Raw genomic sequence first — 13,488 nt, 5'->3', positions numbered from 1 at the left:
AGTGGAGCACCTGGGTGGCTCAGTGGTTGAGCATCTGCATGCCTTTGGCTCAGGGCGTGATCCTGGGGTCCTGGGATCAAGTCCCACATGGGTTCCCCGCAGGGAGCCTGCTTCTCCCTCTGCCTATGTCTCTGCTTCTCTGTCTCTCTTTCTCATGAATAAATGATAAAATAAATAAAAATCTATTTTTTTTTAAATCCACATCTTACAGGAGAGAAAAGTAGAAGCTCAGAGCTGACAGTCACAGAGACTGGAGCAAAGTGAGGAGGCAAGCGACGCCCCGGCCACCTCCTACCTGATGCTCTTCGCCCATTCCTCTCCTCTGATGTGAAGTGACAGAGGCAGGACCATTCTACCCCACTCTCCATCTTCATCATTCTCTCGGCCAGGAGGGCTGGAAGGGATGCAGAGAGGAAAGGGAGAGAAACCCCCAAGCCCCTTCTCCCAGAATCCTGCCCTGTGTGCTCCCCCCGCACCACTCCCACTAACCCAACAATGCTAGAGAAGAGTGCAGGTCTGGGAGGTGAATTCTCAGCCAAGGGCCGGGCCGGGAAGGGAGGCGGGGGTGGGGCCAGGACAGGGGCGGGGCTGAGGTATGCCAACCTGATAGCGCAGGGTAGGAGGCCCCCACTCCAGACGCGGCGACCTCCCCTGTGTGGCCCCTGGACAGAACGAGGCATGAGGTGTCCTCTGGACGCCCGCCCCGGCCGCAGCCCTGCCTGCAAGAGGCTACTTCTAACAGGTGAGTAAGAAACAATGGCTTCACCCACAGGTTGGGGACAGGGAGAGGACAGTCCTCTGCTCCCAGCGAGAGGAGTCTCTATTCCAAGTCAGACTTGCCCCCTGTCAGAGCTCTGACTCCAGTCAGTTGAAAAATGCACGAGAACTCTTGAAATCCCCAGAAGGCCGTGCTATTTATTGACCCTTTTTAGGAGAAGGGAAGTGAAGCTCAGAGAGGAGAAGAGTCCAAGACAGCTGGCTGGCAAGGGTAGATTCAGAATTCAGGACCAGGGGCCGCCCGGGGGGCTCAGTGGTTGAGCGTCTGCGTTTGGCTCAGGTTGTGAGTCCTGGGGTCCTGAGATCGAGCCCCACATCGGGCTTCCGTGGGGAGCCTGCTTGTCCCTCTGCCTGTGTTGTGTCTCTGCCTCTCTGTGTCTCTCATGAATAAATAAATAAATAAAATCTTAAATAAAGACAAATCACACCAACTGCCAGCTAAGAGATAAAATCAGTGGAGGTAGGAGGTGGGCAGTGAGCCCCGCACCCACCTAGAAGGCCCTAAGATGAGACAACTCCCAACTATCCACTTACGACCTTGGATCTAAGGCTCAAGTTCACTCTGTCTCAGTTTCCCTGACATAAAACAGACTAGTGCTGATCTCAGAGTTGTGGAGGCAACCAGTGAGTAATGGTTGGGAGAATCTGGCAGAGACCCTGGCAGAGCCAACGTGAGGTTCTCAGCTGATCCCCCCTCCCAGCAGCTGCCCTTCCACAGACCTTTCACACACAGCACTGTCTGTGTCTGGTGATGCTGCCCTGGGGGTCATCACCCCCTCGCCACCACTTCCCATTCATGAAGAAAGCTGATGTTTTAACATTTGTTCTGTAAGTGGGTATTTCTGATCCTGTAAGTGGGTATTGCTTTTTAAATTTTTTTAAAGATTGTATTTATTTATTTGTGAGAGACGCAGAGAGAGGCAGAGACACAGGCAGAGGGAGAAGCAGGTTCCGTGTGGGGGAGCCCGATGCGGGACTCAACCCCAGGACCCTGGGATCACAACCTGAGCCAAACGCAAATATTCAATGACTGAGCCACCCAGGCTCCCTTGTATTGCTTTTTTTAAAATCTTTAAAAGACATATTTATACTATACCTAGTACTTTCAGTTGCAGAAGCAAGAATGGTAGCAGTGATGATAATTATCATTGTAATGTCAAGCACTGATTTGGCGGTCGCCTTGTTGATACATTGTTCTAAGCACTTTACAAGCATTCGATCAAGGCTTCTCAACATCTATACTGCTTACTTTTGGGGTCCAATGCTTTCCCTCTTGCCGGGGCTGTCCTGAGCATGGTAGGATGCTGAGCAGCTTCCTTGGCCTCTACCCAGTGGATGCCAGTAGCACACTCCCCCACCCCAAGTCGTGACAACCAAAAAGATTTCTAGACATTGCCAATGTCCCCCTGGGGGGACCAAAATCCTCCCCAGTTGAAAAATCCCTGGAGGCATTATCATTCCCATTTTATAGATAAGGAAACTGAAGCTCAGAGAAGATCATTAATTTTCCCAAAGTCACCAGAGCTAATAAGTTTTGGGGCTTGCACACTGGCCATCCAATTCTGGAGCTTACATTCTGGGGTGTGTGTGTGTGAAGACTATTAAGAACATAGTTTATGCTCTCTTATGTTCTTTATTCAAATTCTACTTAATTCTTTAAAAGATTTTATTTATTTATTTATTTATTTATTTATTTATTTATTTATTTGACAGAAAGTGCACAAGCAGGGGAAGGGGCAGAGAGAGAGGGAGAAGCAGGCTCCCCGCTGAGCAGGGAGCCCTACGTAGGGCTCCATCCCAGGACCCTGGGATCATGACCTGAGCCAAAGACAGACGCTTCACTGACTGAGCCACCCAGGCACCCAAAAATTTTACTTAATTTTTGAATGGGCTATACATTCCCATGGTTTGAGTCTCAAAGGTTTGAGTCTCAATAAGACCTTGAGTGAAGTCACTGTCTTATCCACTCACCCAGTTCTTTCCTTCCCTCCCCGCTGTCACACACAGAGAGCCACTGTTTTATGTATGAATCCTCCCAGGGTTTCTTTATATGTTTATAAGAAATGCATATATATATATTTACTTTTCTTCTGTTTTTACATCAAAAGTAGCACACCATAAGAACTATCCAGAAGCATGCCTTTGTATCTTAACTACTTACTCTGGAGATCTTTCCCTCTCAGTTAATGGCATTCTCAAGTGCTTCTTCGTCCTTTTGTATAATAACTGTATTGTTCTATTGTGTGAATGGACCATAATTTATTAAATTGGTTTTTTAACTACTTACTCTGGAGATCTTTCCCTCTCAGTTGATGGCATTCTGGAGTGCTTCTTCAGCCTTTTGTATAACTGTATTGTTCTATTGTGTGAATGGACCATAATTTATTAAATCAGTTCCCTATTGTCAGGCACTTGGATATTTCCAATCTTTACCCGTTATAACTAAGGGGTAGCAGATGACCCTGACCATTAGACATTTTATACTGAGAAAATGTATCTGTAAAACACATTCCATGATATTTAATTTCAGAGTCAAAGGATATGGAAATTTTTTAATCCGAAAGACTTTACCAGACAGCCCTCTTCATGGGTTGTGTCAGCCATGAATAGGACTTTCCTATTGCCCTCAGCCTCACCAACACAGACGAGTCATCAATCTTTTGGATCTTTGCCAACCTGATAGGTGAAAGGTGTTACCTTGGGGTGTTTTTAATTTGCATTTCTCTTACTGGGAGCACAGCTGAAAATTTTCTTTATGTCAAGAGACATTTGAATTTTCTTTTCTTTTTTCTTTTTTTTTTTTTTGAATTTTCTTTTCTATGAGTTGTCTATACATATCCTTTGTATGTTTCTATTTTCTTATTGATATCTCAGAACTTTTTACATATTCACGAAATGAGCTCTTGGTCTGTGAAATCTGTTGCAAATAATTTTTCCTGGCATGTTATTGTTCTTTTGACTTGGTGGGTGGTGTTTGTTTTTTTCACTTGGCCAAAGTTCTTTACATTTTCATCTCAAATGTTTTAGTCTTTTATGACTGGATCCTGTGTACTTATTGCAACAGCCGTCAATCCAGTGAGAGGCAGTAGAATGGGGTGGGTAGGTTCATAGGGTCTGGAGCCAGATTCCAAGGATTCTGCTCTAAACCCCAAGCCGCATGGAAATGTAATTAAAGGAAGTGAGAGCAAATGGGGACAGTGGGACACAATCACCAGTCTACTTTACTACAGAATTCTTTTGTTTACCACCTATGACATCCTGGACAATGGTCTTCAATTCTTTGAGCTTCCATTTCCTCAGTCCTACTCAGGGTATAATAGTTGTGTCACTCAGGGTTGAAGCAGGAAAATGGTCTACTCAAAAAACTAATGAGAGGGGTTTAAAGACTTTTAAAATTTTTTATTGAGTTATGTGAGGGAGAGAGAGAGCGCACACGCATGAGCAGGAGAGAGAGGGAAAAGCAGGGGGGAAAGGGAGGAGCGGACCCCCTGCTGACCCAGGGGCCTAACTTGGGGCTCAATCTCAGAACCCTGGGGTCATGACCTGAGGTGAAGGCAGACACTTAACCAACTGAGCCACCCAGGCACCCCTTGAGGGGAGTTTAATAAAGGGACTATTTGCAGAAATGTAAGCAGGGCATAAGTAAACCCCCTTGAGACCATGCAGCACCAGAGGGCTAGCCACAGCAGAAAGCTGTTACCCCCTCTGTGCTAGAAGCCATAAGAGGAAGAACAGACCCCAAACCTCAGAGACAGTGGTATATGGAGAGGGCCACCAACAGCAGCTTTAGTAGAGGGACAAAGCCGGCCCATGTTGACAAAGCAGGGAGAGAGCTGTGGGATCAGCTACCTCAAAGTCATTCCCATTGGCAGAAGCTAACCAGAAGCAAAAGATAAGGGGACCCAGCAATGCAGCTCAGAGAAGTCAGACTTTCTCGGGAAGCAGAACAGGGCAGAGAAGGTTAGAGAACGGATCTGCAGTACACCCTAAGTAATGTGTGCAATGTGGGGTCAATGTAAGGGGTAAGTAAGATGATACATATTCAGTGTGTAGAACAGCATCTGGCTGATAGAAGGTGCTCAGTGAATGCTCCCTTTTCATTTCCTATTTTTTTTTAGATTTATTTATTTATTTGAGAGAGAGAGAGAGCTCTCAAGTGGGGGGAGGGACAAAGGAAGAGGGAGAGGAGACTCCTCAAGCAGACTCCCTGCTGAGTGTGGAACTCAAATCCAGGACCCAGAGATCATGACCTGAGCAGAAATCAAGAGTCAGACACTTAAAACTGAGTCACGCAGGCTCGCCCACCCCACATTCAATGTGCCATACTCCTTCTCGCCCAAATCAGGAAGGGTTACTTGCTGGGGCAGCGTCTTACCTTTGGTCCCATTTGCTCCCTCTGCTCTCTCCTCTCCCTTCCCACCTCTGCCAAGGCATCCTGATCGCATCCTGCACCTGCCTTGCCTCCTCGGAGCTGCCCTTCCCTGCGTCTCCAGACCTCTTGACTGAAGGAGCCGGTGCCCGCCTGCCTGTTCCTGGAAGCCTGAATGGTGTTCTCTCTGCTTCTTGGCCCCAGGGGCACAGCCACACAGGCCAGGAGACACTGGACAACCGAGGTAGCCTGCTCATCAGAAACATGACACCCCCAAGACATGGTGCTGGAAACTAGCAGAGGACACAGGAATGTGACAAAGCAGATACTTGGCAAGGGTGAATGGGGCCAAGAGGGACCACATTCCCAGGCAGCGAGAGGTAGGGCTTCCCAGAGGAGGGGCCATCCAAGCTGGGATGTGTAGGTGGAGCAGGAGTTTGCCCCACAGAGTGGGAGAAAGTGCTCCTGCAGAGAGGCCAGCTAGTAAACACCAAAAAGCAGGAAGGACCAGCTCCAACTTACTGAGCCCTCACTCTGTACCAAACACGGGGGATTTCACAGCAACCTGAGAAAGCAGATGCTCTAAGCACCAACCCCATTGCACAGGTGAGGATCTAAGGCTGAGAGAGAGGTGATGTCAGTGGCCTGTGGTCACCTAGAAGCAAGAGGCCATGTTGGGATTCTACAGGACTCTCTATGATCCTGGAGCTTATCTCCTTCCCTGTGGCCTCTCTAGCCCAGCACCATCTCCAGGGTACCAGGGTGGGGAGAGCCCCCCACCTCCCCGTGCCCATGCCCTTCTCAGCCCTGAGCTCGTGGAGCCTCTGAAACCGGAATGGCCTTGCACAGACATACCTTCTCTGCCTCTGGCCAGCTGTGCATCCTTGAAAAGTGACTTCCCATCTGTATACTTGGGTGTTCCCATCTGTAAAATGGAGCCATGGTAGATCCTACCTCATCAGGTTGTTTTGAGAATTTAAGTGTGTAAATCCAGTGGTTTTCAAGCTTTTTCAATCAAGACCCACAGTGAGAAATGAACTTCACCTCAAGACCTGGAGTGTACACATAGACACACACCACAAGTAATTGAAAGACATGTGTCGTAAAATAACAATTATTGCTATGAGCAATGCATTCTGGTATTTTCTGTTATATTTCACGTCACATTTCAAATGCTGATCACAACTTTCTGAATAATTTTGCCCAAGCACGGATCAGTCTCACTCACAGTATAACTGACCATGAGTTAGCATGTGTTTGGAATGGTGTTTGGCTCCTAGTAAGAGCCAGATCCAGGTGGTTCTTTACATTGCTTCTTGTTTCTACACCTGGTGGGCTCCTTTTCCTCCTGCAAGGCTTAGCTCAGACACCACCTCCTCCAGGAAGCCTTGCATGAGTTCTCAGGTTGAACTAAAGTTCTTTTCACTGTATCATATTGCATTGAATTTGGAAATCAGCTCTGTGTGGAGGCTCCCAGTACTCACCACGACATCAGACTTCCAGGTTTAAATACTCAGCTGGGCCTCTCTCTGACCATGAAGCTTGGGCCTAAGACCCCTGGACCTCAAGTCTTTAACCTGGAAGAAACATTGGAAAGAGAACTATTATGTATGCCCCATCTCTGTAAAGAGCATTCCCAGCAGCCAGTGGCGCCAGCCCCAAGCCTTGGAGGCCCCCCTTGACTCTTCTCTTTCTCTCTCTCCAATGCATCACCAAGTCCTGTGGGCTCGGCTTTCAAAATAATCCAGAATCCATCCACTCCCTCCCAGCAACTCGGCCTCACCCTGGTCCAAGTGCAGGCTGGGTTGCTGGGATATTTATATACCAGCCCATGCCTGTCATTGCATAGGTCTGCCCCTGGGTGTGCTCATTTCCCAATTCTCTGGACTGCTTCCTCCTTGGGCAGAGCAGGCCCTGGTGGCCAGACAAAGTACTGGGGCAACGGGTGAGGTGCTAGCAGTTAGAAGTGATGAAGGTGAGGGATTGAGGGGAGCGGTATGCCCGGGTCTGGAGCAGGACTGGACACAGATCAGGAACTCCAAATACATTTGTTGATGAGTGAATGAATGAATTAATGAATGAATGAATGTCCCTGCAGTGGACAAAAGAAGTGCTCAGCCTCTCTGAGTGGTCTCCATCCATGTGGCCTTGCTCTTGTTTCCACAGCCAGTTCCAAGGGGGTGAGTCTGCTCACATTCCCCTACAACATCGATGGCGTTATCCAGAGTGACCTCAATTACTCAGTGGTCCTGAATTGTTTGGCTTCTCATATCACCCCCAAGCCCGTGCTACACTGGACCCTCAATGGGGAGCCCTACATGACTGGGGCTCTGCTGATCATCCGGAGGTTGTCCTGGGAGAATCTGGGCACCTATGTGTGCACGGCCAAGAACAGCCAAGGACAGTATCCCTCTGACCCTGTGACCATCTCGCTGCCAGGTGAGTCCTCCACCCCCACCCCAGACTTTTGCGTCCTTGGTTGCATTGAGCCTTCTACAAAGCCACCCACTCTGAAACCCTGTAGAGCCAAGATGCCATCCCATTCTTCCATCTGCCTGGCAGAGTGGGGTGATTAGCCCATTTTGCAGAGGCTGCAGCTGAAAGAGATGAACTCTAATAAAAGCTCAGCTCCGGATCTGGAGCCAGCTGTCTGGTTCCTGGCTCCAACTGTTTCCTGGCTGTGTGAACCTGGCCTCTCAGGTCTCAGCGCACACCTAAAAAAAAAAAAAAAAAAAAAAAAAAAAAGCAGGTGATAATGAGTGGTTCTGAGCACAGGCTTTGGAATTTGAACTCTGGCTCTACCACGTCCTGGATGTGTGAATTTGGACCAGTGCCTTGACTTCTCTGTGCCTCAGTGTCCTTGTCTGTAAATAGGGATAATAACAGCACCCACCCCAAAGTGTAGTTGTGAGCATGCAATGAGATAAGCAGGCAAACAGCTTCAAATAGTAGTGCTGAGCACTACTGAACACTAGGGAGTGCTCAGAAAGCATGAGCTAGTATCGTGGCTGCAATTAGTATTATCCATATTATTATTACTTTTGTGACTACTACTGTATGCAGTGAAATGTGCAGAGCCCCAGGTGACAATAATGAGAACAGCTAGTTGGGATCAGGAAAGTAGTCTGGGAGCCGGTCAAATTCCTGCCCCTGTGCTTCCCTGGCCAGGTGACTTAGGATAAGTGACTTTCCCTCTCTGAGCCTCTGTTTCTTCCTGGGTGTAATGGGGGTGACCATGTACACTTCTGCAAGATTGTCATAAGGAGCAGAAATAATGTGTGAATGGGGCGAGCAGAACACCTGTTAGAAAGCAGGTGCTTTAAGGCTGCCTGGCTTGTTCTCTCGTGGAGCATGCGACTCTTGATTTTGGGGTCATGAGTTCAAGCCCCACATTGGATGTGGAGCTTTATTTTATTTTATTTTATTTATTTTATTTATTTTTATTTATTTTATTTATTTTTTTATATAATAAATTTATTTTTTATTGGTGTTCAATTTACCAACATACAGAATAACACCCAGTGCTCATCCCGTCAAGTGCCCCCCTCAGTGCCCGTCACCCATTCACCCCCACCCCCCGCCCTCCTCCCCTTTCATCACCCCTAGTTCGTTTCCGAGTTAGGAGTCTTTATGTTCTATCTCCCTTTCTGATATTTCCCACACATTTCTTCTCCCTTCCCTTATATTCCCTTTCACTATTATTTATATTCCCCAAATGAATGAGAACATACAATGTTTGTCCTTCTCCGATGGACTTACTTCACTCAGCATAATACCTTCCAGTTCCATCCACGTTGAAGCAAATGGTGGGTATTTGTCGTTTCTAATGGCTGAGGAATATTCCATTGTATACATAAACCACATCTTCTTTATCCATTCATCTTTCAATGGACACCAAGGGAGCTTTATTTTAAAAAGAAGAATGATAGCAGCTATCCTCATGAATATATTTTTCATGTATTTATGCATGGAGAACAAGAGACTTGGAGTGAGCTAGAATAGTATAGAGGACCTGGCCAGTAGAGAAGCCAGGGAGGGATGTGGGCAGCAGGGAATACATGAGCAAAGGTCCAGAGCATGGAAAGGGCAGGAGTGATGGAACCCTGGCTGGGGTAGGCCCCAGCGAGCTGCCATCTCTTCCTAGCCAGGGTCCAATTGGAGCTTCAGGATTTGATTTGGGGTGATTCTCAAGAGAAAAAGTGCAAATCTTTTTTTTTTTAAGTGCAAATCTTATAGCAGCTGGTGACTCTGATATGTTCATTGAGAATGACTTTCGAGACCCCCCTTTACTCATTCATCAACTCTTCTGGAAATGTTAATTTCCTACTGCCTACTACATAACCAGCCCGTGTTGGGTGGTGCTGGGGACATTCTGGAGACAGCCCTGGCCCTGCCCTCAAATAGTAATGACTAGAGTGGGCAAGGCTGGGTGGGAGAGCCAAGGGATGTGGGACCCAAGAGGCCACCTGACCCAACAAGGGGGTCAGGGAGGGCTTCCTGGAGGAGGGGAAATCTGAGCCAGTACTAGAGTACATAGGAGTTATCCAGGCCAAGGGAAGGAAAATGGCATAAATGGCATACTAGGAGCACAAAGGCTGGGAAGTAGGAAAGAGAGGTGAGCTTAGAAAATTGAGTAGAAAAAAAGAAAGAAAATTGAGAAGAGTCCAATGGGACTGAGTTTTAAAGGTGGAGAGGAGAGAGAGCTGAGGCTGCAGGTAGCAGGGCTTCAAAGATTAAAATGAGAGATGCTTCCTCCCCAGGTCCTGGGAAGCCTCAGCAAAATTCTGAGCAGGGAAGGAACAGGGTCAAGTTCGAGCTTTCCACGGACTCCTCTGGCTTCTGCGTGGTGGGGAGGTTGGTGGGAGGAGAGACTGGGGCAGGAGAGCCAAGAAGAGGCTGTGGTGGAGACCAGAGGATGGAGAGGAGGGGGATGGGATGAAGACACATTCAGGAGGTGAAATGGTGGGAGGCAGGGGTGTGGAGGGAGGATGGCTCCTTCAGTCTCACCCTTTCTTGTTCCTCCAGAAGAGAAAGTGGATCCCACAGAGGCTGAGCCCATCGAGCCGGACCCCATTCTCTCCCTGTCAGGAGGAGCTGCCATCAGCCTCCTCGTGGCTGGAAATGTAGGGGCGGCAATGCTGATCGGAGGAATAAGCTTCACCATCGTCCAGAGTCTAAAGTAGGTGCTGTCCTCATCCCTGTCCACTGCCTGATGTCCGCTCGGCCCCCATGAGCCACAGAGCTCACTCTGCAGCAAGACAGAAGCCCAATCGGTAGCCTCCTCCCAAGAAGCTTTAGACTCAGGGAGGATGATATTGACCCCTGTGCACCCACCCAAGGTGGAACACCGGAGAACAGAGAGACAGAAAGGGATTCTGGAGCTCATCTGCCTCAGTTCAAATCCCAGCTCTGTTCCGTACCTGCAGTGAAGGCAGAGGCAAGTCATACCCCATCTGTGCCTCAGTTTGACCATATACAAAATGCCATCCTCAGGGGCTATCGTGAGGATGAAACAAGCTAGTATTTCTAAAGTGGCTACAGCTGTGCCTGGAATACGGTCAGCCCCATATTCTTCCCTTCTATACACATCTATCGAGTACCTACGCTGCTAGCACTGGGGAAAACCCTGGGAATAGCAGCAGAAAGTCCAGGCCTGCACAAACTTGCATTCTAGTCTGAGACACCAGCAATTCTGGTGGTGACCAAGTAAAATATAGAGAGCATGTTGGATAATGATGGGTGCTCAGTAGCAGAGTAAGGCTGGGAAGTAAGGCCAGGGTTGGGGAGGGACACAGTTTAACTAAGTCAGTGAAGGCCTCCCCGAGAAAGTGACATCTGAGCAAAGACACTGAGCAAAGGAGGGATGGATGTCAGTGGATGTCTGGCAGAAGGGCTTACCCCGCAGGGAAAACAGACAGTGCAAAGGCCCTGAGGTAGGACTTCACCTGGCATGTTCAAGCAATAGCAAGGAGGCCAGCATGGCTGGAGTGGTGTGAGGAGTGGGAAGAGAAACAGGGCATGAGATATGAGATCAGAGAGGGAACGGAGATCTTGGGGGCCATATAAGGACTTGGCTTTTGTTCTAAGTGACATGAAAGCCATGGAGGGTTTAGAGTAGAGGAGGGATGGGATCTGACTTACACCTGACTTGCATCTCAATGCTAGATGTAGTAGCTATTATGGTAATACTATAATATCTTACCATGTACTGAGCACCTATTATCTGCTTGCTAAACATTATTCTATCTAATTTCCACAAGAGCTCAGCAGGTGGGGTTAGGGAGGTAGGGCGGTGGATAAGAAAAAGACCTTGTTTTTATCAAAGAGGAAACTAAGTCTCAGAGAGAAGTGAGTGGCCCCAGACCCCACAGCTGGAGAGGGATTCAAACCCAGAACCTGGCCTCATTCCTAGTTCTCACTCCTAACCTCTGCTCCCTTTTTTCCTGCCATAACAACACACAACTCTGTAGCCTGTGTACTGCAAGCTGACATGGTTTGCAAAGGCCTTGTGGATCAGCTGGGAGAGGCTGGGGTCCGGTCTCCAGTCTGTGAGTCCTGTGTAGAACCTTCCAGGGGTGGGGGAGGGCCAGGCTGCTACGTGAATCCCCTACCTCATCATCACTGTAGCAGCTGCAACTTCCCAGGCCCTCAGTAAGTGCTGGGAGCCTTCAAGTCACAGCTACTCTGAAGGATGGGCACATTCTTGTCCTCATTTTCCAAGCGAGTAAACCAAAGCTCAGAGAAACTCACCTTCCCCCAGGACACGCAGCTGACAAATGGCTGACACTGAACCAAACCCAGATCCTAACCCAAAACCATGTTCTTGGAGGGGAAAGATGAGAAATCCAGTCCCTGCCTTCATGAGCAGGCAGGAAGGGTCACTTCCTGTCCTCCCACCATTTTGGCCAAGATGTATGATGACAGATGGATGCTGACGTCAGCCAGAAGGAACCAGCCTCAGGAAATGAGGTCATTAGGACAGGCGTGGCTGTCCTGACCCTCCCAGTGAGGAGGAGCAGTTCTTAGAAAAGAGGGGTGTGGGCTGAAGGGAAGCTCCACACACATCCACAACACCCACCAATGGCCAGGAGAGATCCCTGTTGTTTGTAGTTAAGGCCATGGGACTCTCTACCCTATCTGTAAAATAAGGATAATGGTAATAGGTACCTCAAAGGGAAAATGTGCAGATTACATGACATGGCGGGAATAAAGCACTGCAAATGGTGCCCAGCACATGGTAAACCTTCAATAAATGTCAGCCACATCTGTGATGATGATGATGATGATGATGATGATGACAATCTCTCTCTCTCTCTCTCTCTCTCTCTCTCTCTCTCTCTCTTCTCTCATTATAGGGCTAGAAGACAAAGAATACGGATGTGCTGCTGAAGTGGGCACTTGTCTGTCAGCCTCAAAGTGATGCCAGAAAGGGCAGCAAGAGAATTCTGGGGCTGGGGTACAAGATGATGTTCCTGGGACCTCCTGATGAGACCTCCTCCCTCCTGATCTTTTGTCTGTGGGATGTTCTCATCTTGCTGAGAGTCCCAGAGACTGCTTTTCTCTCTCTCTCCCCAGCTGCCAGCATCCTACCTGGCCAGCTCCCCAAATCCCTGGAAACCACCCATACAAGCAGTCTGTATTTCATGAAATTCATGAACTGAAAGCAAAGGATACTCACTTAAGTGGTCCAATAAAAACAAAAGGATGGGGGCACCTGGGAGGCTCAGTGGTTGAGCATCTGCCTTTGGCTCAGGTCGTGATCCCAGGGTCCTGGGATTGAGTCCCACATTGGGCTCCCCGGGGGGAGCCTGCTTCTCCCTCTGCCTATGTCTCTGTGTCTCTCATGAATGAATAAATAAAATCTAAAAGGGGGTGGACAAATTTAATATAAATATCCAGGAAGAGGGATCCCTGGGTGGCGCAGCGGTTTGGCGCCTGCCTTTGGCCCAGGGCGCGATCCTGGAGACCCAGGATCGAGTCCCACGTCAGGCTCCTGGTGCATGGAGCCTGCTTCTCCCTCTGCCTGTGTCTCTGCCTCTCTCTCTCTCTCTCTCTGTGTGACTATCATAAATAAATAAAAATTTAAAAAAATCCAGGAAGATTTCTAAAAATCCAAGTGTGCATCAGTTAGAACTTGCTGTGTAACAAACTATCCCCCCATTTTAATGGCTTAAAAAGACAGCCATGGATTTAGCTTAGAATTCTGTGGGGTTATCTGTTTGGGCTGGTCTCAGCTGGGCCATTCTTCTCATCTCTCCTGGGCCCACTCATGCCCCTGTGATGAGCTGGCAGTTACCCAGGAGGTGTCTGGACTAGGACAGTTGTCTGGAACAAGTAACCTG

The 13,488-nt window shown here is 48.4% G+C and overlaps 1 protein-coding gene across 2 annotated transcripts; it reads left to right on the top strand.

The window, feature by feature from the left end:
- The first annotated feature begins 583 nt into the window (after positions 1–583).
- On the top strand, positions 584–13,017 carry IGSF23 (immunoglobulin superfamily member 23). Of its 2 annotated transcripts, XM_035699785.2 has the most exons (5): positions 584–742; positions 5,208–5,390; positions 7,313–7,585; positions 10,172–10,325; positions 12,502–13,017. In XM_035699785.2, exons 1-5 carry the CDS (start codon positions 679–681, stop codon positions 12,533–12,535), a joined length of 708 nt encoding a protein of 235 aa, XP_035555678.2. In that variant the 5' UTR covers positions 584–678; the 3' UTR covers positions 12,536–13,017. The 2 variants fall into 2 exon arrangements, with proteins under 2 accessions (XP_035555678.2, XP_048965386.1); XM_049109429.1 differs by lacking the exon at positions 5,208–5,390 and having other exon boundaries at positions 590–742.
- Positions 13,018–13,488: the final 471 nt, after the last annotated feature.

The sequence above is a fragment of the Canis lupus genome, chromosome 1, assembly GCF_003254725.2.
Source record: "Canis lupus dingo isolate Sandy chromosome 1, ASM325472v2, whole genome shotgun sequence".
NCBI lineage: Eukaryota > Metazoa > Chordata > Mammalia > Carnivora > Canidae > Canis > Canis lupus.
This window is presented reverse-complemented; position numbering and strand designations above follow the sequence as displayed.